At 34.8% G+C, this 27,354-nt stretch overlaps 2 protein-coding genes across 6 annotated transcripts in view; one reads left to right on the top strand and one right to left on the bottom strand.

The window, feature by feature from the left end:
• GUF1 (GUF1 homolog, GTPase) overlaps positions 1–14,015 on the top strand; it is a 34,850-nt gene extending 20,835 nt beyond the window's left edge. For 2 of the 3 annotated variants that reach the window (XR_004438039.1, XM_033214775.1), the window contains one exon: positions 367–2,453. The gene's annotated coding sequence lies outside the window, so the exon portion shown is untranslated. Of the gene's footprint in view, positions 1–366; positions 2,454–12,956 lie in introns of those variants that run through there. The other variant, XR_004438038.1, reaches the window with a different exon arrangement.
• Positions 2,379–27,354, bottom strand: GNPDA2 (glucosamine-6-phosphate deaminase 2). Of its 3 annotated transcripts, XM_033214777.1 has the most exons (7): positions 27,198–27,342; positions 22,787–22,948; positions 18,660–18,761; positions 17,460–17,642; positions 11,347–11,531; positions 7,993–8,167; positions 2,379–3,350 (listed from the first exon to the last, which is right to left on the bottom strand). In XM_033214777.1, the coding sequence occupies exons 2-7, from the start codon at positions 22,908–22,910 to the stop codon at positions 3,289–3,291; spliced, it is 831 nt and encodes a 276-aa protein (XP_033070668.1). In that variant the 5' UTR covers positions 22,911–22,948; positions 27,198–27,342; the 3' UTR covers positions 2,379–3,288. The 3 variants fall into 3 exon arrangements, with proteins under 3 accessions (XP_033070668.1, XP_033070670.1, XP_033070671.1); XM_033214779.1 differs by lacking the exon at positions 18,660–18,761 and having other exon boundaries at positions 27,198–27,354; XM_033214780.1 differs by lacking the exon at positions 22,787–22,948 and having other exon boundaries at positions 27,198–27,354.

Here is a 27,354-nt window from a genome sequence, read left to right as displayed (position 1 = left end):
TAGATTTTATCAGGTTGTTAGTTTGAAACTAAATGGTTTACATCTAAATTAAGGGCAGGAGCTCTCTTTCAGACATTCAAAACACATTTGTGTAAAATGACAGGTGTTTGGTGTTACCAGGAACTCTTAATGACATTTTAATAATTATTGTCTAAATTTCATAATTGAAGCGATTTTAGAGTAGTTAACTTGAGATTTCAGAGACACTAAATGGCTGTATTTCTCCAAAGTTCTCAGCTGCCATGTTTATTCAGCCAATGAACAAACCAGACTGCAGACTATATTATAGCAAGATAACATTATTTAGCCATTGATTTTTATCTTCTACCTTGCTTGAATGAACTGAATGAAGAAAATGCCTTTTAGGGATAAACACTGTCAAGGATGAATTTTATACTAAGGTTATGTGAAAGAAAAAAATCTCAAAACCACTAAGCCAGAGGGAAGTCAAGCTGGGAACTGATTGAGGCAAACCTGCCTCTCATTTTATTCCTAAATGAAGACAGTCACAAAGATAAAATTTGCTCAAAAGGAAATTCCTTATGGACAAAGACAGAACTCAAAGTCTTCCTTCTGCTCACATGAAACAAATGCATACATGGTTGCTTCCTGTGCCCCGTGTCTCACTAAGCCAGATTAAGGTATAAGTATTCCCCTACCCTCCTCTCACACGTAAATTGTATATTCAGTGAAAGGCTAATCAGAAACTCAGAAGAATGCAACTCTTTCTCTCTTACCTGCCTATGCTTGAAGCCCCCGCCCCTCTTCGAGTTGTCCTTCCTTTCAGGACCAATATACACCTTACACATACTGATTGTTGTCTCATGTCTCTAAAAATGTGTAAAACCAAGCTGTGCTCCAAACACCTTGGGCACATGTGGCAAGGACCTCCTGAGGCTGTGTCACGGACACATCCTTAACCCTGGGAAAATAAACTTTCTAAACTGAAGAGAGCTGTCTCAGATATTTTGAGCTCCCAGTTATTGTGAAATCATCTTAATTATAAATTAAGTAGAGATTTACTAAAAATCACGTGTAGAAGTAGCCTGAGATGTAGTCCTAGATACATATATTATCATCTTATGTATCTTCCCTCCGCCTTCCAGGTTCTGATAAAACAGATGAAATATGAAAGACCATGACAGCAGTATTTTGAAAATGACGGTATTTGAAACTAAAAAATTGTAAAACAGAGTGTTCTATCACTGCCAAGGGATAAGTTACAAATTGGTTCTTGGAACATAATGTGTACTATGTGCTTGCTATTTAATAATTTACCAATATTAGCCTTTTTTAGTCAGACTAATTTTTTTTTTAACCTATGACTCTTTAGGAAATAGTTTTAGTTATAATAGTACAAAAAAGCATTTTCCGTAAGCTTAATTTCTTTCCCCGTCCCACTTTCTCAGTCAGATGACTTTAGTGACTTGGAGTTGTGTGCTTTATAAGTGTATTCCTCAGAGGACCTAACATTATTAAGATTTTAGCAATCATTAAAATATGTTTAAACACTGTTCTCAATATTAAAATAGCACCATTTATTGAATTTAATATGTAACGACCACTATGCTGACCTATGTATGCTTCCCTCATTCAATCTATTTAAAAATTTTGGGGAAGAAGCAGAGTTTATTTTCCAAAGTCACCATTGTTGACAGAGCTGGGATTCAATGGTTTCCTTCCTCAAAAAGCTAAGTTCTTTGTCTAACAGCAGCTTAACTCCTGAGTTAGGGAATGAAAGCAGGAATGAAAGTGGCCAGAGTTTTCGCTACTCAGCTTGTGGAGGAGCTTGAGTACATCAACCTCAAGTAAGCCCCTAACATCAAGGTCAGGAAAGGAGAATTTTTAGACCTTTAAAGCACAGAAATAACTGGTGAATCATGTACCACAACAGGTACCTTTAGCTTTTTCACTGTGATGCTGTATGACTTTCTAAGGTAGTCAGCATAGTTTGTAGTAAATGATTCTTATTACTGGAAGTGTATGTGGAATGTTACTGACTCATTAGTTATTTAAAAAACATAAGGCTATTAAAACATCTGGAATTAAAGCAGCAAATTTACCCCATTCCCCACTTTTAACCGTAAAATCCTATTACCAATTTCATTTCATTAATTTATTTGCTCTTTTAATATTTTAAGAAGCTAAATACATTTTAATCACATAGACAAGCACGTAGTAAGGCTTCTTCTACCAGGTGGGCTTATGAAATGCAAAATAAGCAAAAGGAGCATTATTTTTGCTCCCCACAGAGGCAGAAACATCTTTTAACCTAACTCCTGATGCATGATGGCAACAAACGCAAAATAAACGCAGGTTCACATGTACTATAATTGTTGAGAGTTGAATGTATGTGTTCAGTTTCACTTCTGGAAATAAAATTTAGATAACTTATTACACGCTTTGAGTTAAAGATAGAAAACAATATACTTTTATGTAAATTGCTATGGCAATGTAGTTTACAGTAATTCTTTTTATATATACTTCATATTACTATTTTAGACATAAGGAATAAGGCTAGTCGTATATTAAGTTTAACAATAATCAGAAAATATTCTCCAAAAGAATTTCCTGAAGTGGATTGCTAGGTATAAAGCTCATAATTGTCAAGATACTTATATTAGGGACATGAACCCAAGTCATTAAAAATAAGATATTTGTAAAAAAGTGCTATAGAAGAAGGTGCACAAAAAACATGCACTTACACATACTTTCCGAAAGGATGTAAACTACTTTTAGGCACTGTCATCTCTTCTTTTCTTTTACCAACGATATATAGCACAATTTTTGATGTCTAGATGGTGCTGTAGGAAGATGACCAAGGCAACCACATGCAGAAAAGCATGTGTGTGATGCACAGAAAATATAAAGATCGCATTCCAAAAGTGAAGGTCTGCAATGACAGTTTGATCTGAAAGGTTTGGAGTGTCATGTCATTAAAAAATGAAATATATGCCACTGGAGTCATATCACAAATGGCACCTGATGTGTACACTCTACCTTTAAAATGACTTTAAACGGGCAGACATTTCTATGCTGTTTTATAGGTGGCTATGTGACTTCAGTACTTTATAATAGCCAGTCAATCTTGAGAGCCAGCTACTTCTCTTAAGCCCAAGTACAAGATATAAATATTCAAATTATGGAATGTTTAACATAGATACTCAAATGAAAAAATGACAGTCTTCAAAATTCCCCATGTTTTGTCATATTGCATAGCTGAAAATTCATCTACTACTTAGTAAAAAGTGCTCTGTTCGTTCAAGCAGAATTTTGCTCCAATCTCCTTCAATTTCCATCTTTCATACTGAATAGTGGATCCACAAGTTTATTGTGCACATGCATTAGACCTTAAAGAAAAAAAGCACAGTTCTAGTTGTTTTGTTAATTTTGAACTATTTCATTTACTTCAGACAACAAAGTATTTTTCATAAGACACAGTAAGCTGTTTAGTTCCCATCTTGATAGTCAAGTTTATTAGAAAAGTACAAATAGAAATGTTTCAGAATGTCTTTTACCTACCTAGCAAATATGAATTTATAATTACCTAACAGATCTAGAATGTGTACAGGTATTTTGGGAGTAAACAGAAGAGCAGTTCTTGTCTTCAAAGAGATTCAGCATGACAAATTTGAATACTGACTTAGATAATATGTTTTAATTACATCTAAAAGTCTATGTTGATCTTGATCTTCTGGCACTTCCTCTACTAGACTCCAGCCAGGGGCTCAGAACTGCTGTCTCACTCTTAATATATTACCCTATCCATTCATCTGGCAAATTATTTTCTAATAGTTTGGCATGTGTATTTTTGACAAAGGTTGATTATAAATTCTACACTGAGGGAGGGTTACTAAAACAATACAGAAAACAACCTGTACTAAATCATTTAATTCAGAATAGAAATTTAGATTTTAAATCAGGTAGATTATAACTTACATTTTGTAACTGGTACATATACTTGCAGACTGCTCTTAGCTATGAAAGCTGCTTGGGAAATAGCTGATCTTCCAGTTACTCCTGTTTTAATGCCTCAGTACTATACTACTTTGGGGAGAAAAAAGTTCTAAAAAGACTGTCTTTGACCCAATTAGTGAACCAGAGATTTTATATTTTGGAGGGTAAAGAAATGAGTTAAATTTTCCAGGTTATTAAGAACATGGGGGGCTGGGGAAAGGCACTTACAATGCGGTTTTGCAGGAAATGGAATTACTGGATTGGAGAGAGAGGTTGCTTGTTAGTGAACAGATGTTCCTTGTCAGAAAGGCTGCAAAAAGGACTCTAAAATCCCAACTTTGAGAAAGACTCACTTTTAAGGGACAAGCAAAGAGCACTGGGAAGTGTTTGTGTAGTAGGAGAAATTCTAACCATAAGAATAGGACTCTAAAGGAGGGAAGGGGGAAGCATTCCATTCACTAGTGCTGCAACTGAAAGTGAGAGAATGCTTCTCAACAGCCTACTTGAAGGTCGTATTAGCACCGGAAACTTCATGTCCAGTAGGAGAGGGGACAACAAAGATAAGGGTAATATCAGCTGTATGATTTAGAAGATGTAACATTTTCCGGAGTATCAGTTTGTAGAGAATCATTTTTTTTTACTTAAATAGTATTCATCTGTCATTTGCTAACAACTTTGATTATGGAAAGAATACACAGCTTTAAAATACATGCAACTTAAAATATCAGGAAAAACATTAAAAATTCAACTCCTTTATAAAGTTTTTTCCTTTACTATACATTGGATATATCTTTTACACATCAAGTAGGACTGCTTCCAAACTAGAAATAATTATTTTGAAAATTCTATTAATTGCTTTTTAGGTATTAAGTCAGATATTTACTGTGACTTTAGGCAAAAATTGACAACTTTCTACATATGAATTTTATATAAATAAATAATTGCTACTTAAGTCAAACAAATAATTCTTCTGATAAAAATGCACCAGACTTCCTGAAACCTTACCAGAAGAAAGGTTAAATGTCACAGATTCTAACCAATGTCTATACAAAGTAACTTTTATGGTTTTGACTCAAAATGAACTCATTCTACCTTTGTCAAACTACTGAGGTGGAGCCTAAATACAAAGTAAGAGAAAAAAAATTCATATGATGTCATGAAAATATACTAAAATCAAAGATAAAGCTGTTCTATTTAAAAAGCAAAAATGAAAAGCGAGAATGAATAAGATAAATCCGCAGGTATTAAACTTGTTGTCTTGTGATTAACTTGTATCTTTCAAAAGGTATATACTACTATATAGGTGTATACTGAAATAAACTTGCATTTACTGACAGTTTCTATTGTTTTGGATCTAGTTAACCTAGATCTTATCTAGGCACTAAATAGAACCCTTTAAGATTCTGGTTGGCACTTTTTAGTAATGACAGAAGAAAGGCTAGTGATATGAATGGAATTTGAAGAGTTATGGATGACAATTTTAGGAATTTACATACTCCAGTATTTTGATATACTAGTAACTCAATGGAGGTATGAAAAGTATAAAAACTACATTTGAAATGTGTTTATTTAAGAATATTCAATTTCTCTACCCTTCACTAAAATACTATAAAATGAGGCCCATATGTAGCCCAGAATATCTAAATTCTGTCTTCATATTGAAGGAGGTATCCTAACAGAGGCTGATATCCTGAAACCTCTTCAGAAATAGTGAAAAATATTGTGTCCTCATTAGGTAATGCAGCTATCCTCTCATGAATGGTCTGTTTCAAAATTTTTCATAAGAGCTTACAATTAGATGAACTAAAAGAACTAAATACATATAAACTTCTACCACCCTTCTATTTTAAATTCTCTAACATATGTCTATATACCTTTTTTGGAAGCAGTGGTTATGATATGGGGGAAAAAGCAGATGGAAGTATGATTTTGATGTAGATGGTATCATACCTAGAGTTTATTCTGGGAGGCAGTATAACAGAATAGACAAAAGCCTATATACTCCAGAGATCAGCCTGATTTTGATTTCTATTACCCAGCTCTGCCCAAATATGTGCTGTATGACTTTGGGTAAGTAGCTTAACATCTCTGTCTGTTAAGCCTATTAATTCATTTAAAAATGGGACTATGAGTACCCATTTCATAACATTTTTGTGATAATTAAGTAAATCAAAAAGTAAAATGCATTTAGAATAGTGCCTGGTCATAGAGATATTGGCTATTATTAAATATCTTACTAAATATTCACCAAAATGTAAAAATCTGATAAAAACTAAATTGTGACAAAATCAGATTGGTACAGGCATTTATCTGGGACTTAACTGGGACTAGAAAACGGCCATGTTAAACGAATCTCCTTAAAACTGGAATTAAAATTTGTAGATAATAAGGATTCCTTGTAGTCAAGGAATCTATTATTTGGGATGAAATCTGAAGGATTACATGGGAAAATAGAGTTAAAACTCCATCAGATGCTCTGTTTTATTCACAAATCACAAATTTTTCAGTTTTTCAATTTTTCAGTTTAATCTGATATATTTGTGGCTTGGTAAATTAATAATTTAAATGCTAAAAATATAAATGCCTAGAAATAATCTTTAAGTGTTAAACAATAAGGAAATGTTTAAATAATGATTTATGTACTTGACTATCCATTAAAATGCTTCCAAATATTTAGAAGAGGCAAATGCTCATGAAACATAAGTACAAATACAAAACTATATACAAAGCACGATCAGTATTTTCTTTAAAAATAGACTATTTTATGCTTGCCAAATGTCAGTTATTTGTATAACACCTTCAAGATATTTGCCATATTCACACATTTACATGAAATATGAGTTACTGGTTTTGTTTGCATTGAATTAAAATGTAAGATTATATACTTTATTTCTGAATATGAGATGCTATAGACTGTAAGACACATCATTTTATGTACCACTGAGAAAAAAAATGCTACCCGGTAAGCTATGATCTGACACCAATTTTAAGACACAGTCCAACATCAGCAAGATCAATGTATATGAGAGCCAATCAAATATGGTAGCTTTTTTGGACCCTGTCTTAAGTAATAATATCCAAAAAATACAGCTTTCATTTATTCAGTGTATTTTCCAATAGTCATTAAAATAAATACCTAGTTACTAGAGTAAAAAAGATTAAAAAGTATAATCATGTAGCAAAAGTAGCATACCTACTACATAATCACTGACCTATCTATAGGATCAACTATGTAACTTTTTATATCAGCTATGTAAATACAGGTGCTTTATGAAAATTACCTGTTTGTACACTTGCTTACATATGTGTAGTATGTGGAGCTGACTCTTGGAGAATGGGTTCTACATTGGGTATAGGCAAAATGTCCCTTGAAAATCTCTTAAAACCATTACATCAAGCATATGTGTTTTGTAATACACAGCTTGGTACAGTAAGGTTTCTGAATTACTGAACTAGACTACAGGAAAAAGCAAAAAGGAAAATCAACATGAAGTCCGGGCAATCAAACTCCTGCTTACTTGCAGAGTTTATTCCATACTGTTTTAACATTTAGCCATTATAACTTTAATATATGGGAATAAATTGGCTTAAAATTGTAAAGATTAAATTAGATAGTGGGAGATCTCTATTATCCACTGATTAGGTTCTAAATTTAGGTTAGAGGGGAGTGAGGGAGAGGGATTGAGGTGGGACTGGTAAACATGAAAAGAAATCCAGAATGAACAAAGATACATTTTCTTTTGTGTTATTTGGTCTTATATATTCAGTATGAAAGTAAATTATTAAACCTTGGATTTCAAGAAAAAATGTTTACTGAAAATACAGACTGAAGAGATTCTTCATGAAAAAGAAAAAAAAAAAGGTACTACTTTGGAGACACTATTATCTGAGAACTTTCCATTCCTTGAAAGAACCAGCTGTGTGTTGCCACTTTTCAACACTTCACAGTGTGAGATTTAACTCCACAGTCACCGTAAGTTTCAATTTTCATCCACAACAGAATATCTCAGTCGGCTTTTGAAATTCAGTGCTCACCTTTAAAGTATTTCACAGTTTTAACTCTTAATTCTAAAGTAGCATCTTCATCACATACAAAAATAGTTCGGGGATGCTGTTGGAAAGCAGAAACAGTCCACATGTGATTGACTCCTTCTTCTATTGCTTTGTACAGGGCAAATGCCTTGTGTGCCCCTGTTATGAGGATCATTACCTGAAAAATTATGAACACCAATTGGTAAAACTTGTTCCAAATGAGTAATGAGCTCTATTTTTTTTTTTTAAAACAAGGACTTCAGCACCAATATTTTTTCTGAAAGAAAAAGAAAAATACATAGCTCCACATCATAGTTCAAGGTATTTATTTTTACTTTTTAAGGTAACAAGCACAAAATGTTGCTTCTAGTTTAACAAAGCAAAACAGCACCTTCTTATGGGGTATTAGTGCAAACATTATAATACCTGTAATTATTAACACAGTAAATGATGTATAGAAGAAACCTGGGATGATGAAGAAAAAGGACTGTCTTGCAAAAGCAGACTTACAAATCTATGAATAATTTATACAATGTAGAATGATACACCAAATTGCTGTAGTCTAGATAAGCAATAGATATTATGTCAGAAAAGCAAAGACTCTAAAACAATAGATAATATGAAGAGTTACCAAGAAATGCCTGGAGAGCATTTCACTGAACATGTGCTATTCAAAGTTGACTCAGAATAAAAACTGGATTTAAAGAAGGATTAGGGATCTATTTAAACACAGGAACTGTCTTATAAGCATATATGACTGATATTACCCTTATAAGCTACAGAAAATCCAAGATCTTGGTCCCCAGTCCCTAACTGCCAATGAAATAATGCAATGACATGTTGCAAATGTGAATGTATGTGTCAGAATCTTGTCTTTATAACCTTTCAGCTGGAAACTGATCCCATTTAACACCTCATCTACACACACATTTTTGTAATGTAATAAATCTTTAAACATTTTTTTCTCATTACAATTGTTTTAACAAAGAATGTTAAAACTGATGTAGTTCTAAAATATTTATAACAAACTTTGTATTACATATTTTGTAACTAGACCTAAAATGGGAGGAAATACTCTGCACTCTCCTTGAATTACATCAACTCCTCAAAACACCACCATGAGAGAAATACTATTCTTACTCATATTTTAAAGATAAGGAAACTGAGGCATATTCTGTAACTCGCCCAAGGTTTTGGTAAGATACAAACAAGCAGTTTTATTCTACAGCCCAGATTCTTAGCGATTAACAATTACATTGCCTCTTGTAAAAGTTCTAACAATTAGAAAATATGAGCTAAGAGTCTTTTCATTATTGAAGCACACTCTATAAAAAGGTAATGAGACAGGTGGCAAGAAATCTCAACATCAAGTATATATACTGAGAAAAAAAAAGACAACCAAACTTTTATTGGCGAGAAAAGGTAAGTACATACCTACCATTAACGTTATGAAGGGAGTGGAGTTTAGAGGAAAGGAGGCTGCTGGAAGCTTAGTATAGGATGAAGAATTCATTATTGGTGTTTACGGCTAAAGTGTAGATAAAACAAATTGCTCTCTAAATAGACTTGATCTGTGATTAGTTATATCTGTTCTACTCTCAAGGAGATTATTTCTCATATCATGGGAAAGGACAAACTATATGGAATAATTTGGTATGCTTGTTCAAACTGCAGAATCCCTAAATTTAAATAATCAATCTAGGTGTGGATACCAGGTGATCCTTATGTACACTAATGTTTGAGAACCAGTGCTCAGGCAGATGTTGCACTGATACAGCTTTATGCTACTTAAGTGTAGCAGTAACACTATTTTAAAAGGTTATGAAAAAGCTAATTTAAATAATCATCAACATCTAATCATCCCATAAACTGGTATAAATGATTTACAAAAATTTATAACCTCATATTAAATCCTCCATATCCCTTCTGGGTTGGAATTTTTAAGTCAAATGTAATTTTTAATAAATGAGGAAATTAGCCTGGGCAGCATAGTGAGACCTTGTCACTTCCAAAAAAAAAAAAAAAAAAATTGAAAAATCAGCCAGGCATGGTAGTGTGCGCCTGAAGTCCCAGGTACTTAGGAGGCTGGGGTGGGAAGATCTCTTGAGTCCAGGAGGTTGAGGCTGCTGTGAGCTGTAATCACACCACTGCACTCCTGTCTAGGCAAAAACTGACCCAAAGAAAAAAAACTCAGTATTTGAGTAATTCTGTTTGTTCTAAAAAACAGCATAAAAACTGTATTAAAACTTACATCTTGTTAAATGTAATGTATTACATAACTCAGTTTCATATTTTAGAAATAAGATTGCTCTAAAATCCTTTTCTCAACTTATTGACTATGAAATTTCAGTCCTTGAAAGGTCTTTTTTCATATACCTATGACTTTTAGGTTTCTCATATATTTTGATTGGCAGTTTGTATCTATTTGTATGTTCAAGTTTAATTATATCTGGATAAGTTACTTATTCATCATACCTTGTCTATACTTTTTTCCTCTGAACCTGTCCAATCTGGCTACCAGAAAGGAACAGAGTTCTGGGTTTCCATATAATTTAACTACATATTACCATGAACTGACTACAGATTGTTCTGTATTCTCAAGGAAGAAAAGATAAGTTAATCTTTTCTGTATTCTTAAGGAAGAAAAGAAAAAAAGATAAGTTACTTATTCATCATACCTTGTCTATACATTTTTCCTCTGAACCTGTCCGATCTGGCTACCAGGAAGGAACCGAGTTCTGGGTTTCCATATAATTTAACTACATACAACCATGAACTGACTACAATTTGTTCTGTATTCTCAAGGAAGAAAATGACAGCCCAATTTTAAAAAAACTTAAATTACACAGAATTGGCTGTTCAGAGCTCTTCCATGCTTAAATATACCAAATGTAGAATAGTTGCAGCCCCAGCTGAGTTCCTTTTCTCCTGGAAACCAACAGGGCTCTATCATCCTACATAACATACAGTCAAAAAGCATTTAAATCATCCTGAGAGCTCCAAAAAAGATACTGTGTAACTAGCAATGCATCATTGTCCCAGCAGTCCTTTCATGAGACACTTACAATAAAAAACCATTTGATCAGTTAAGATTTTAGGACCTCAAACTGGAGCAGGAACAGGCAAGTAGCACCTCAAAAGTGGTGGTGCTTAATTCTTAGTTTACAGCTTCAAAAGACTTAATTGATCCCTAAACATATCAATGAGACTGACAAAAGTTAGCTACTGAAAACTAGAAAACAATTTATACTGCAAACAGAATGCAATCAAAATATCACTTATTCAGCATCATAACCCCTGCAAAATATTAATATATTGACATCAAAGGAAAAACAACAAAGAACATTTAATGCTTACTTCTCTAGCATCCATCACTGTCCCCACACCAACAGTTAGAGCCATAGTTGGCACTTTTGATAAATCTCCATCAAAATATTTGGCATTTGCCAAGATGGTATCCATTGCTAGAGTCTTTAATCTTGTCCTTGATACTAAACTGGATCCAGGCTCATTGAAAGCAATATGACCATCTGGACCAATTCCTTTCAAAAGAAATATACATACATATACACATGATGTAAATAAGTTTCACAAAGTTCAATGTGCGTTAAAGAACAACAAAACACTTACCTTGTTTGATTTTATACTTGAATTCCTATTACTGCATTAAAATATTTGTTTCTGTATTGATTCAACAAATGTTTCAACGTTTTCTACATGCTTAGCAATGAGCTGACATGATTCTAATAGTAAAATTAAGTATCACCTTATATTAATATAACATTTGATAATTTATAAAGCCCGTTCACATGCATCATCACAACAGATTATTAAATATTATTTAATAATCTTATGAGATGGTCAAATTAGCCATATCTATTTCCCTCATTTCCTCCACCTTTTTCTACATACACAAGAAAATTTTGATGCTCAAGAAAAATAAGTGACTTGTTCAACGTCACAACTGGGTAAACACTGAGACAGGACTCAGATCTGTCTTCTGATTCCTACTTGGACATCTTTATAGTCACACTTTAATTTACTTGGTTGTAGTCCAGATACGGCAATTAACTAGTAGACCTTTCTGTAGGATAGTTTCCTCACTTATAGAAATGTGTGGATTGGACAAGATAATGTCTAGGTGAATAGTTTTTTTTTTCTTTTTCAAACTTCTGACTGTAACCCTTGTAAGAACTAACATTTGATGTTGCAATCTAGTATATATATACACATATACAACACAAACATATAAAATATAATTAAGACAAGAATTGCATGAAATCATACTTACCCTTACTAGGAACCATACAAGCTGTTTTCTATTACATTGCATTTCATTAACAAAAGGAAAATGTTGCATGTAACTGGCTATATTGATTTTATGATATAATAATGGGTGACAACCAGTTTTAAAAACACTGCTTTAAAGAGATCTAGTGCCAACTCTAATATTCTAGGATTACCTCTAAAATATAGACAGGAATATGACATCCTTATTTGAAGGAAATGGAAGGTAATTCTTTTCACAAACTTAAGAGTCTTTCCATGACATACATAAATCGAGTTTTATTTATAAGTACCCTAGTAGCTAGTCACATTTCTGGCAACCTCAGATAAAAAATAAATCCGCCAATTCCGTGAGTCATTAAAATATCTTTTACATTTATATTCTGCGTATTTACTTTAATGATATCTGTATTGTACTGACAGCACACAATTTTAACAAAATTTATATAAAATATGACAGAGTAACCCAGTTTTGAAAAATGAAGAATACTCTTCTGAAGCAGGTACAGATGCCAAAGTACAACAATTTATGAATTTCTAATAAGGAGACATAAGACCAGACCTACATGTGGTTAATATGCACTGACTGTTTCTACTATTAAGTATCTGCTTATAAACATATATTAATTATAGGCATTAAATTCTCTAGATTTGTAAAAGTGTTCTGTTTCTCCTCTTAGGTATACATATCCCTAACATATTTCTCTACATATGTGTAAAGAGGGAAGGATGGGATCAGGAAAATACAAGCTTCAGGAAAAAATATGAAGTCTACTAAGATCTACTACTAGTGACCTCACTGATGATTTGGGCCTTACAGAAGTGTACAGCTAGTACAGCTAAGCTGAAATTATGAGCAAAGGTTAATAATAGAGCTGGGTCAAGATATTTGCTTGTTGGTTGTAACTGTCAAAAATTGAGGTTCCTGAAATAAAATTATTTTTTTAAATGTGGCTAATTCTTATTCAGCCTTTAAGTCTAAATTAAGATATCAGCACCTCTATGAAATATCTCTAAAACTCATTGTCTGGAGTAAACGTCATTCCTGTGTTCCTACAGTTCTAATGGTAGTGTACATATACTCTTCATGAAAGTACGGGCTTTATCTTCATCATTATATTCTTACCATTTAGAACAACAAGTGACACACAGGATGCACTTATTAAATAATGGCTGGATAAATGAATGCATGGTTGCTATTCTTTGGTCAGCTCAGTATAGTTTCTTCCACCTCCCAACTTGTCCTCTTCTGCCTTGCTCCCCTCACCAGAGGGGCTGGAACAATTTTAATTTCTTATATCCCTCTTAGGTAAAGTTACTGTGGTCTAGAGACAAGCACTTGTCTCAGGCTAACCAATCAGAATCTCTGTGTGGATCTGAATCTTGACCAGGGATACAGTAAGGAAGGCATGGCGAACTGAAGTACTGGATGATAGCACTGCAGGGAGAAGATTGATGAGTTTCTACTTCTGAGATCTGAGGTTCTCTGGTTGTTTTTCCAAAGACTTGGTTGTTTCAACTTTTCCTTCAGTTGGTGAGTTAACCTAGAATCATTCCAGTTAATTTACTTTTGATCCCATTATTTCCTTTTTCTAGCAAAGCAAAGAATCCAAGCATGCAACCAAATCAGAATGTTAACACTCTCCCCACTGTCTAATTTTTACTTTTTAAAAACACTATCACCTAGGCCAAGTGCAGTGGCTCACACCTGTAATCCTAGCACTTTGGGAGGCCAAGGCAGGTGGATCACCAGAGGTCAGGAGTTCGAGACCAGCCTGGCCAACATAGCAAAATCCCATCTCCACTAAAGATACAAAAGTTAGCTGGGCATGGAGGCAGGTGCCTGTAGTCCTAGCTACTCGGGAGGCTGAGGCAGGAGGACTGCTTGAGCCTGGGAGGTGGAGGTTGTAGTGAGCCAAGATCAAGTCACTGTACTCCAGCCCAGGCGACAGAATGAGACTCCATCTCAACAACAACAAAAAACCCAAGACACTATTGCCTTAAGATATTTTAAAAGTTTATATATTTAAGATTTTACTGTAAAACTAGATTTTTAAAATTATTTACTTATTTATTCATTTTGAGATGGAGTTTCACTCTTGTTGCCCAGGCTGGAGTGCAATGGCATGATATCAGCTCACCACAACCTCCACCTCCAGGTTCAAGCGATTTTCCTGTCTCAGCCTCCCGAGTAGCTGGGATTACAGGCATGTGCCACCCCGTCCAACTAATTTTGTATTTTTTTAGTAGAGATTTTCTCCATGTTGGTCAGTCTTGTGTCGAACTCCCGACCTCAGGTGATACGCCCACCTCGGCCTCCCAAAGTGCTGGGATTATAGGTGTGAGCCACTGGGACCAGCCCTAGATTTTATTTTTAAAAATCCATGTTTGTGTATCTTATTGCTGGGGTTAAGTCAGGAATTGCATGATACACCTTTACCCTTTCTCTCAACATGTTTGCCATCAAGAGGAAGAATGAGAACATTTAAGTATGTATTTCCTTCTTTTTCTTTTCCTCTTCCCTATAGGATAGGGAACTCTGCTCTAATTCCCTGGAATGAGCAATAGCAGATTAACATTTTTAAGCTCTTCTCATTCTACTGTTTCAATTCAAAGGGTAGGAGTGAAAAACCCCATTCTGGCTTCAAGCCCAAACTGCAATCTCTATTTCAACTTTACCTTTAATAAAGCTGATATTTTGATCCCATTTGGCACAGTTCTTAAGAGTTTTTATTAACCAAACCCTGGAACAAAAGAAGGGTAGTCGTAAGACCCAGATGCCAATCCTCATCTAAAAATCCAATGATGATAAACCTAGATCAACAAATGAGATTCTTTCATGAATAAATATCCAATAATAGGGCATCCCAAATAAGGAAAAGTTCAAAGAAAATGCAATAATCCTTTTCTCTCTATGCACAAGTATGTCCTTTAGATGGTACATATAAAATGTCAGGCATTGGATCATCCATGACTACAGTAAAGATGTTAATGTAAGAGGCACGGGAACGCTCTTAAAATATATTTGGGAGCGGGGAGGAGCGGAGAAAGAACTACAGGAAGCTTAAGACAAATTGGTTAAAAAACCAAATCAAATTATTTTTAGTGGTGTCAGTGACCAACATAATTACAACCTATGCAACATATATTTCAAAAGGAGAACTGAGGTGGTTTATACTGAAGAAACATAACCCCCCCAAAAAAAATTAGCTAAAAAGAAGTACTAAATGATTTAAAGTTATAAGGAAAGAGGAAGTTCTACCAGACATCTTGAATAAGAGTTACAGGCTTAAACATTATTTTATGCTATGAATGCTTTCTGGAAGGCAGGCAAAGGAACAAAATCAAGTGTTCTTATCAGTGTTATTCCCCATAGTAAAATCGATTTCCTATCTTTGAGTCTACAAGAGGTTTGTCATATGCATACTTATGTAAGGTCAATAAATTAACAAGGGGAAAAGAAAGTCCACAAATGAAGACATTTTCAAGCAGTCACTTAATAATGAACCTCCAACAACTAAAAGCCTTTTTTTTCTTATAGTAAATGAGTGAAAACTTTTTTTATATAAGCAGTTGCAGTATGTTGTAATCCAGTAATTCTACTAGATTCTGGTGTGGAGTTTAGAAAATCTAAAGATTAGATGGTCTATGCACCCCTCAGATACTCTCAAATATCTACTGTCTTAGCCTGAATATTGGAAGATACAAATGGTTAATTATCCCCAAATTGAGCCATACGTACAAAGCAGGAGTATGCATATTTTCTAGGATTACAGAAGTAGTATTAGTAAATTTTATTTAAAACAGATAACCTTCTAATTTGAAAAGCAATAGTCTAACTTGGTTTCTTGCTCCAATAAACAACCATTCTATCAAGAAAGTAAATGTTATTGACTCAGCTAGGTAGAAGTAAAAACTGTCTTACAGAGAAGATTTCAATCCAACTGGATGTCCTTAGAGGGAATTCGGTAAAAATCCCAAGGAATTCAGTAATTCTAAGGGACAATTATTTCAGCATTTACAGTTGAGAGACAAAGAGAAGACTGAAGTAGCACTTACGGAGTACCAACTACACACCAAGCACCGTGTAAGGCATTTTATACACGTTACAACATGATTAATTCTCACAAATTTTGGAATGGTTAATATTAATCCTCTTTTACAAACGATGTACTTATACTGAACTTCAATAAACTTTCCAAGGTCACACAGATACTAAGTGGTTAAAACAGGATACAATTTTACATCTGACTTTAAAACCAAATTTCCTCCAAAGATAATCAACTATCTCAACCATACTTGGCCACTTTAAGTATAAATTAACCTCAGTACAGCTCTATTGAAGATCAAATTCATGTAATTTTGATCAGTGTTCTATTAAGTTAATAATAAGTTATATACAGATAATTTACAGCATTAGTATTTTTAGTTGAATATTAAAGAATATGGCAAAAAAATTTGATTTTAGTTTAGCTGATGCTGTGTTATTCTTATAGCAATTAGCTAGCTGCCTGCGATAGTTTATACTAATAGAAAACCATATTGTCATTATAAAGGAAAGAACTTCCTATTTTTAACTGTAGATTATGTATACACACACACATATAAAAATTACAAGTGGAATTTGGCAAATTAAACATTAATTTTGGAATTTATGACAATTATACAGCTTAACTCATATTAAGGCTGATAAATAAAAAGTTTTACATCATTCTTAACTGATTACTCAGTAAGATGAAACAATTAAAGTGATCTACTAAAATCCACCTGTTCCTCATGCAATCGTTTAAACTCTGGAATTTGATAAGTAGGTTGGCTAGAGTTTTAAAGAAATAGTAAAAAGAAGCTATCATTTAGGTAAAGAAACATATTACTCATTTTGAAAGATGTGGTAAACTGTCAACTTTAAAGAGGTAGTTGTAAGAGTTTAACACGGATTGGGATGTACCTCTCAAGGCATAATGTAAATAATTCCAGCTGTCAATTTGAAGATTAAGATGGGAATTTTAAGATTATTTTCTGAAGAAAATGAAGTAAAACAGAAATCAGTAGCAGAATTAATGGGTATTATGGACAGCCACAGGTGCTCTTCACATTACATAATGAGAAGATTTCTTTTATAAATTTAAAATTCCCTAATTCAAACACTAACAAATAGTTAATGACAAAAGGTTTTTACATACCTCCAACAAAAAGATCTATTCCTCCAGCTTCCTTTATTTTCTTTTCAAAAGCATCACATTCTGCTTGTAAATCTGCAGCATTCCCATCAAGGATATGTGCATTATTAGGATCTATATCAATATGCTTAAAAAAGTTATTCCACATATAAGAATGGTAGCTTTCAGGATGATTTCTCGGAAGTCCTAAAGATGAAGTTAATAAAAATATAAGTATTCCCAGAAATAAATCTAAAGTTTATTTTTCTGTTTAAGTCATAAGTGTTATTTAATATATGTAACTTCTCTATACCATATTCAATTTAAAAGCATTTTTATGTGGAATACATGATTATATGCCCAGTATTAATCACCTTAAACGTATGCATTAATTCATAAAACATGTATGGAATACTATTATCTCATTTTATAGGTAAACAATTGAAACACAGGGATCTTTCCCAAAGGTTCCATCGTTCACAAAGGAGATAGGATTCAAACACAGAAAGTCTAGTTCATGTGCACTACATCACTATACTCTTCTCAAACACACACAATTTTAATCAATGAGACTGACTTTCATGTTAAGCTCAAAATAATCAGCCATTCAAGTGAAATGATAGTCATGTTCCTCCTCTATTCATACTATATGTGTGCAGATTATGTGGAATCACAGCACTTCTTTGGCTATCATTTATGCTACCATTAAATATGTATTGCTATATTTAAATTTTAACAGAGTTTCTATACATCATAGATTTCAGGCAGGCAAGTTAACACTCAATGAATTATAAAAGTTTCAGGGCTACCAATATAGCTTTTGATTTGAAAAACTACTTAACTAATTACCTTTACAAATACATTAGATTATCCTGACAACACTGATTTTAACTCTGCTTTAAGAAAAAAGAGAATGAGAAATGTGAGTAGACTGGCTTAAAGTTACATCACTGGTGAGTGGCAGAGCCCCGGATGAATGCAGATCTTCTGATTTCCAGTCCTTCATTCCTTCCACTATTCTGTGCTACTATCACAAAAATACAGGTTTTTATATAAACTCCCAATCTCATCTCAAAGCAGTACATTACATTTTAGAAATATATTCATACATTAATATTATATTCAAAACATAAATTCAAATATACTAATATTCTAAAACTACATTCATTTTATTCAAAATGTAACATACCCACATAATAGTCAATATCTTTACGTATAGCTTACCTACATATTCATCCATATTAAAGGTCTTCACATATTTAAAAGAAAGGTGTCCATTCTTATGATATTCTATTAGTTTTTTATAGCATCCTAAAGGTGTACTCCCTAAAAGACATAAAAATTCCATTTTCTAACATGACTTAATAATCTATTAAAAAAACTTTTTATTAACTTTACCTATGTTTTTCTTAATAATATTCTGTCGTTCCGATTAATTAGGCAATTATTAACTTAAATACATAATCAATTAACAAGTATTTAAAATTTTGGTAAACTAGAATTTGCTGAATAAAGCTGGAAATCTGTCAATAAAAACTGAAGTTTGGAAAATTATCCTTGAGTTGTTGGGTACTAGGATATACTATTACAAATTCTAAGATTAGAAGTTTCTAGAGTATATACCTGAATTTTTAAAAATCTCCCTTTCTGAAAACAAAATCTTGAGTTCTTGCACAAATGATATATAAATAGGTCAAGTGTTGACTATTTATTGAAATCAAAAGGGAAAACAGAGCTAAATTTAAATATTGCCCCTACTTTCAAAATAGAATCTCAAACTGGCAAACACTGAGTAGGGACTTTAGCCATACAGCTTTCTAAATGAAGCTCCTGTTTCTCATCTTTTGATAACTTCAGCATGTATCAGCTAAAATGTGTAAAGTGAGAAAAAGAAGTTATTTTTGCTTAGGACAGAATTTATAGGAAAGAGGATCTTCTAATATTTCGTCTGAGTTCTTGATTCTATTGTTTTATAAAATTACACTTTGATATGTGAAAAGATGGTGCTTCATGGTATGACAGAATAAAAATAAATTAATTTAGCCACTTGATGGCCTTCATCTTTGCTTTCTAAATTTGTTTTTTGTTGTTGTTGTTTTTTTTCTTTTTTCATTTTAACTTCAAACTGAAAGGCCAGATTGCATTCTTTTTTTTTTTTTTTTTGAGACGGAGTCTCACTCTGTTGCCCGGCTGGAGTGCAGTGGCCGGATCTCAGCTCACTGCAAGCTCCGCCTCCCGGGTTCACGCCATTCTCCTGCCTCAGCCTCCTCAGTAGCTGGGACTACAGGCGCCCACCACCTCGCCCGGCTAGTTTTTTGTATTTTTTTTTTTTTAGTAGAGACGGGGTTTCACAGTGTTAGCCAGGATGGTCTCGATCTCCTGACCTCGTGATCTGCCCGTGTCGGCCTCCCAAAGTGTTGGGATTACAGGCTTCAGCCACCGCGCCCGGCCCAGGTTGCATTCTTATAACAAGTTATCTGGCCCTCCCAATCCTAGTTGGAGTACTGATTCCTAGTTAACCCACCATCACAAAACAAAACAGTGCAAAACAAAAGGCTGCACAAAAAATTCCAACCCAAGTATCATACAGAAATCTGATAAAACTAAAGTCTCTGACAAAAACAAATACAAAGGAAATTCAAGAATAGTAAAAAGACTGCCTCTCATTTGAGATGACAGAATAGACAAGGCTATAAATAAATACCACACAGGTTCACAGAACAGAAGAATAAAAGATTTTCTAAAAGCTTAGCACATATGTTGTTTTAGATTACAATTATTAATTTAAAAATTATGTAGTAAAATTTTACATTTCTTTCTCAATAAGCTATAGCCCACTAACATGAAACCTGCCTAAAAGATGGATAAATATGCTTTCCCTCTTCCTTTCTGGAAGGATAAATGAATCTCTTCTCTCTTTTAGTGTCAAGAGACGAGTTATAGGATTCTCTCAATTTAAGGATATATGAATAAAAAGGTGATCTGTCACAACTGAGGTGACAAAAAAATTCATTTTCTATTTTGTAATCAACGTGGCTAAAAGACTGAAGAAAAAATAACTGGTTAAAGAAACAATTTTAATATTTGCTTTGTAATAGTCATTACTAACACAATTTAGCAAGTACCTACTATGATTTATATAAAACAAAGATTAAGACATTTTCTTTCCTGTAAGGACTCACAATATAAGGATAAGCAAGTACAAAATAGCGGTAACACAGGAAAAACGCTATAATCTAAAAGAAGTTTGAGTATTGCAGAATATCAAATAAAAAAGACTACAATCTTGCTAGTTGGAAGAACAATAAAAGAAAATGGCATTTCAATTCAGTCTTGATGAAGGGATACAATTTCGACAAAGAGGAAACTAACTCAGAACAGAGCAAAGATGGAGCCGGAGATTCAATGATGACATCTGTCTACCATGTGGCTAGATGCTGTGCTGATGTTTTTATATATTACCTCACATAAAGCTCACAACCTTGAGAAACTGGCATTATCTTTCCCATTTTGAAGACAGAATAACTGGGTCAAAAAGATTAAGGAATTTGCCAAATATCATATGGCTGTGAAACCAGGGATTCAAATCTAGATACGTCTGGTGCCAGAGCTCATACAGATTCCATTAAATAACACGCGAGGAATATGAGTGAAAGCAAAGCAAAGCAGCCAGCAAGTTCAAGCCTATTCTTGAACTGCAAGCAGTCAAATCTGCCTAGCCCAGTTCTGGGTAAGGAAATGGTGGGAATAAGTTTTGGGAAGCAGATCAGGCTCACAGCATACAGGCTTTAAATGTCACCCTCATTAAGATCACGTGAGTAAATATAAAATTGAACAGATATTGCCCAGAAATTGAGCTTGATGGGGAGATAATTACAATACAGCCTGGTACTAGCAATTACTGACATGTATGTTCAAGTCTCAAAAGCTGTGGTGGAAGGGGACATAATTAACCTTGTCAATGGTCAATGAAGGAGAGTAATGGAAAATTTCAACAAGGTTTTCCAGAGATACTCCCTTGGCAGGTATATTACTAGCAGTTATGCTATCCAAAATAAAGCAAAGCTGTAGATCTAAATACACAAAAAGATGTTTAGCGCTGATGACATTTAAGACTCTCTAAATCTTTTTGTCCCCATTCAAATTACTGTTTTTTCTGCATCATAATTAACACAATGCCATTAACAGAGGTAGGTGGAGTGCAACTAAGGATAACAGCATAGAAACTATACAGAAACCACATTCAACCCCAAGGGCTCACATATCAGAACTGAGGGTGCTGGGGGTGTAGTACTGGTGTGTCCAGTGAAAAAAAGTCACCTTTTGCCATTCTCACCAAGATCTACTGCCCTGGACCAAAAGAGAAAAAGCAAAACAAAACAATCAGCTTGAAGGGTACCATTCATGGAAATTACTCAAGTGGGAAAAAATTACAATTGTAGTTTTTATGTAATTAGCATGTATGAGGGGAGGAGTTGGAGAAAATAGTCTGTTTAAATAAAATACTTACAGAAACTATAAATTTATAGACTATTTACAGTATACAAGGGACTTACACATACACTATCTTAGCTGACTCTCAAAACAGCATCTTAAGTTATTATCCATATCTTTCTTATAGGTAAGGAAACCAAGGCTTAGGGGTATAGAACAAATGCCTTGTAGTCAATAAGGAGCAACTTTAGTTCCAGGTCTAATACTCTGTGAAAATCATGGGTCAAATAAAGTGTCATAAGATCAAATGACACGACCTGGTTGTTTTTTAAGAGCATGCTTAATGGAAAACTTAATTCAATAAAATATGTAATTAATGCTTCTCCTTAAACTGTGATGAAGACATATTTTTCACTTGTAATATATCTATAATAGAAGCAACATAAATAGTAAAAGGCTAATAAGCATTACATAATATATAACTTCTATATTAATAAAGATTTATAAGGCAGGTGAAGTTAAATTAAAAGGCAACAGTACATAACTTAGGTACCTCTTAATGATTAATAAGAAAGCCAATCAATTAAAAACTTGTATGAATGATAAAAGCAATGCTCCCCAAAACAAAGGACTACTGGAAAAATGTACAAAAAATATGAACAACACTTAAGTTACAATATATCCTATTGCATTTTGGAGTGATAGGTGAGACTAAACTTTGGCACAAGACCTAGTAACACACTATAGATAGTAGATTTTATATACATGCATTTTTCTAGCCATTTATACTACGATGTTCAATTAGTGATATGGCAAAAATGAATGGGGAAAGTATCTTACTAAGAGAAACCCTTCAATTCCACCAGAATTAAATGTGGGTAACATCAGAATATAAAATGGAAAAAGTAGTTAATTACCTGTTGGTAAACCCAGTGTAAAATATCTGTCCTGTCCAGGTTTGAACTGAATGATGCGATTACAGATGTACTTGGCTGCCCATTCACTAGCCAAGTCATAGTTATCAAGAATTACAAGCCTCATTATGGCGACGCAGAGCTTCCAGAACAAGAAGTTCAAACCTGAGAAAAGTCCATTTTAGAACACTTTACATAATAAATAGATAATTTAAATTTAATAACTTTTTAAAAGATGTAAATAATAAATAGAGCACTGAAACAGAATATAGTGATGATTTTTAAAAGTACATTACTGAAGAACGACATGCACATATACAATCTGAATTTTAAAAATAGTAATAATAGCTGTTCTCTTTTGAGCAGACACGGAGTTTAAGGCAGTGGGCTAAGTCATTTAAAAGTATAGTTAGCCTTCTGTGGATTCCATATTCGAGGACTCAACCAACCAAGAACTGAAAATATTCAGGGGAAAAAGATGTTTGCATCTGTATTAAACAGGTACAGACTTTTTTTTTTGGTCATTATTCCCTAAACAATACCGTATAACAACTATTTACATAGTATTTACATTGTATTAGGTATTATAAGTAATCTAGAGATAAAGTATATGGGAGTAGGTGTGCAGGTGATATGCAAGTGCTATGCCATATAATTTCAGGGACTTAAGCATCTGTGGATTTTGGTATCTGAAGGGGGATCCTGGAATCAATCCCTAACAGATACCAACAGACACCACCCACAGATACCAGGGACAAGTGTACATATATTAATCCTTACAGCCATCTTGTGAAGTAAATAAAATGCCCAGTTGTAGATGAGGAAATGGACTCACATGATTTGACTAAGGTCACACAGGTAGTTAAGCAACAAGGTCAGAATTCAAATTGTAACAATGGGATCACACTAGACATGTTATTTTTAATAAGAGAATTCAACAGAAAAAAAGAAAACAAAGTGAACAAAATAAACTGATCTCTGGAAGAGAAATTTCTTCACAAAAAGCAATTTTAGTTCCTCAAAAATTGTTCTAAAGTTAAGAAAATTATACATATATTAAGAGATCAGTCACTTAAAAGCTACATAATTCCATTTTACACAATGTAGGTTAATACCATGAAAGATGTGGAAATCAGCATTCTTACAGTAACTCACAGCTTCTGATATCTGTAAGACATATTGTTTTCCTTTTTTTAAAAAAAAATGGTATAAATTTAAGGGGTACAAATGCAATTTCGTTACACGGATATATTGTTTAGTGACTAGGTCTGGGGTTTTCGTGTATCTATCACCTGAATAATGTACATTGATCCTAGCAGTTTCTCATCATCTACCCACTCCTACTCCCCAACCCTTCTGAGCCTCCAATATCTATCAGTCTGCTTTCCATCAACCATGTGTACACATTATTTAACTCCCACTTATAAATGAGAACATGTGGTATTTTTCTTTCTGTTTTGGAGTTGTTAATGGCCTCCAGTTCCACTCATGTTACTGCAAAGGACACAATTTCATTTTCAACGGCTGAATTTCGCGGTGTATATATACCACATTTTCTTTATCCAATCATTCATTGATCGACACTCAGGTTGATTTCTTATCTTTGCTAATGTTGTTAATGGAAGGAAGGTCGTAAGTGTGAGGTGTCCAACTCCTTGGCATTTTGAACAAAGAACTGCACAAAAAGAAGGAAACACAGGAATGAAGCAGCGAAAGCAGGGATACTGAAGCAAGAAAAGCACTCCATGGGGTGGGAGTGTGCCCAAGCAAGCCGCTCAAGGGTCCGGTTACAAAGTTTTCTGGGTTTTAAGTATTCCTTTTGAGGTCCCTTAACAGTTACACCGTATCTGCATGAAGGATTTGGTCCGTGGCTAATTAAAGGCTGAGGTGAATTGGCTCCCTATGCAGATGAAGGGATGGCCCATGCTCAGTCCACCGCCAATCCAAGGCACATTCCCCTTCCACCTGAGAGGTGGCGGAAGGTAGTCGATTGTAGGGAGAGTAGCCTTTGGTCCTTTGCTACTTGGGTATGGGGAGATGGGTTTTTCCCTTTTGGTTCAGCTTTAGGAAGTTTCCGTTAATTGGTTAACTGGCTTTAGGTTCCCTGCCCCCACACGCAGGTGTTTTCTCTGTCAGGAAGTCAGCACAAATTGGCCTTAAATTTCCTGCCTCCAGACCTTGGTGTTTTCCCTTGATTCAGCTTTAGGAAGTCAGCACGAATTGGCCTTAAGTTCCCCGCCTCCAGACCCTATTCTACTGCCTCACTGTCAATAGTGCTGAGATAAAAATGAGTGCGGCTTTTTGATATAATGAATTATTTTCCTTTAGGCAGATACCCAGTAGTGAGATTGCCAAATGGTAGTTCTATTTTCAGTTCTTTGAGAAATCTTCATACACTCTTTTCTACAGAAGTTGAACTAACTGACATTACCACCAATAGTTTATAAACGTCTCCTTATAACATTTACTCAACATTCTATAACAATTCCCATAATCCTTAGATTTTTAATTCTTAGTTTTATATGTAAATGCATCAGTCACCAATACGAAGCTTTTTATAACATGGTTTCAGCATTCCTGACTTTTGTACCCACACACTTTACATACAGTAATAAGTCAAATTTTCTAAATTAATGAGATTAAAGGTCTTATTAAAATAACTGTACGGAATCTAAATGTCTTTAAGAAGATAACAGTTTCGAATTCTGACACACAACAAAATATTATGGTCACCATGATCTAGAATTCTGGCCCAATAACAATTATTTATTTACAGAAAATAAATTACATAGTAAGTCATAAATTCAGTCCAGCAAATGGACTCAGCCTCCACTTAAATATATCCATCATCTAATGTCAAAAACAATTTTAGACTTTAAGCAAAGAATCAGAAGCAATTATTGGCTGTCATGACCATCAAGATACATTTACTTCTAACAAGAATATATGGCAAGCTAATTGTTAATAAAATGGGGGGAAAAAGTAAGGTAAGGAGGACGAGAAGCATTAGAGCTTTTCAATGTCTTCTGCGTCCTGGGCATGTTATTTTTCTCATTTCAACACACATTTGAAGACCTATTATATACTAAGCACTGCTAGGTTCTGTAGACACAAAAATGATTAAGAATCCTATTGTCAAAGTGCTTAGTATCACTTAATTGTCTCTGAGATTGAAATTATTATTCTCACTCTTCAGATACAGAAAACTGCAACTACAAGTTTATTGCTGACGTTAAAAAGTGGCCCAGGGAATTGACTTTAAAACTAAGTGTATCTGACTCAAAGACCCATATGCCAAAGATGTCTTATCAGTTGAGAATCACTTAGGATGCTAGTTAAAAATATAGATTCGCAGGTCCCTCTCCCTAGACAGTGTTGCAAAGATTTGGAAGTTCAAGGAATCTCTGCTTTTGCAAATTATCACAGGTGATATTCATAATCAGGTGAAATATGTTAAGAACACCACACACCTCACTGAAACGAATTTCAAGCAAGTCTCTCAGACCAAGGTACAGGCAACTTTTTGTTTTATTGAACTCTCTGGAGGGCGCAGAGTCATCTCCAAAAGTCCCAAATGAATCCCTTCACCCAGAAGAAAGAAGAATTTCTTCACACTTATTTAAGTTTTTAAGATTTGACTTTTCCCGTTTTTGCCAATCCTCAGAGGTCCAAATTACTATGGCCTTATGCAATTCCCTGGCATCACGACAAGACAGCATCAAAACCCAACAGAGCACCACCCTTTCCCTCGTCTTCCTTCAGGTGCTGATTCATTTTGGATGTGCATCGCTAGGAAAAAGGGCTGCTGAATATAAATCGCAAAACTTCAAAGCTGGATGGCAACTTCCACACGCGTGAAGTTACACAACTAGTTAATGGCGGGGCCAGGACCAGAATCTACACTTGCAGAACCTCTGCACCGAGCTTTTCCTTACTCAACCTGACCTAACCTCAACGGGTAAGGGTGGCCTGGCCGCGCGTGTGGGACCGACCAGAGGAGGGACGAGAGACAGTAGAGAAGGCTGTGGGTCCAGCCCGGGAGGCGGGGACTGTAAATACCCTCAGCGGCGCTTTTGCCTGGCCCTCACTCGGCAAACGACAGCAAACGCAAATGAGGATGACTGTTAGGAATTTTTAACTAGTATAGGAAAAGGTGTCAGGAGGAAGCCGCGAGAGAGGAGAGGACAGGGACGCCTCCTCCCGTAGGCACAAATCCTGAGAGGCCAACCAGGTCCGCGACGGGCAGGAAGGGGACCCCACGCGCCCCCAGCCTCGAGGTTCCTGAGACCCCATTCCGCCCCGGCCCAGCGTCCCCGTCTCGGCACAAAGCCCGCACAGGGCGAAGTCGCCGTTGGGTCCCCTGGCCCGAGTCCCCTTCTAGGCGCTCCCTCAGTCCCCCCGCCTTTAAGCTTACCGGCAGATCCAATGGCTCTTCCGACACTGGAACAGCGGGAACAAGCAACACCCAACCACCCGCGAGCGACCCCGGCGAACCAGTGGAGCGCGAATCCCACGGACCCGGATGCAGATAAAGGCGCAGGAAGGAACGACGGCGCAGCCGGTAGGCGCTG

The sequence above is a fragment of the Trachypithecus francoisi genome, unplaced genomic scaffold (genome assembly GCF_009764315.1).
Source record: "Trachypithecus francoisi isolate TF-2019V2 unplaced genomic scaffold, Tfra_2.0 Lachesis_group1, whole genome shotgun sequence".
Lineage (NCBI taxonomy): Eukaryota > Metazoa > Chordata > Mammalia > Primates > Cercopithecidae > Trachypithecus > Trachypithecus francoisi.
The sequence above is the reverse complement of the archived record's forward strand: the minus strand, read 5'-3'. Positions and strand labels throughout refer to the sequence as shown.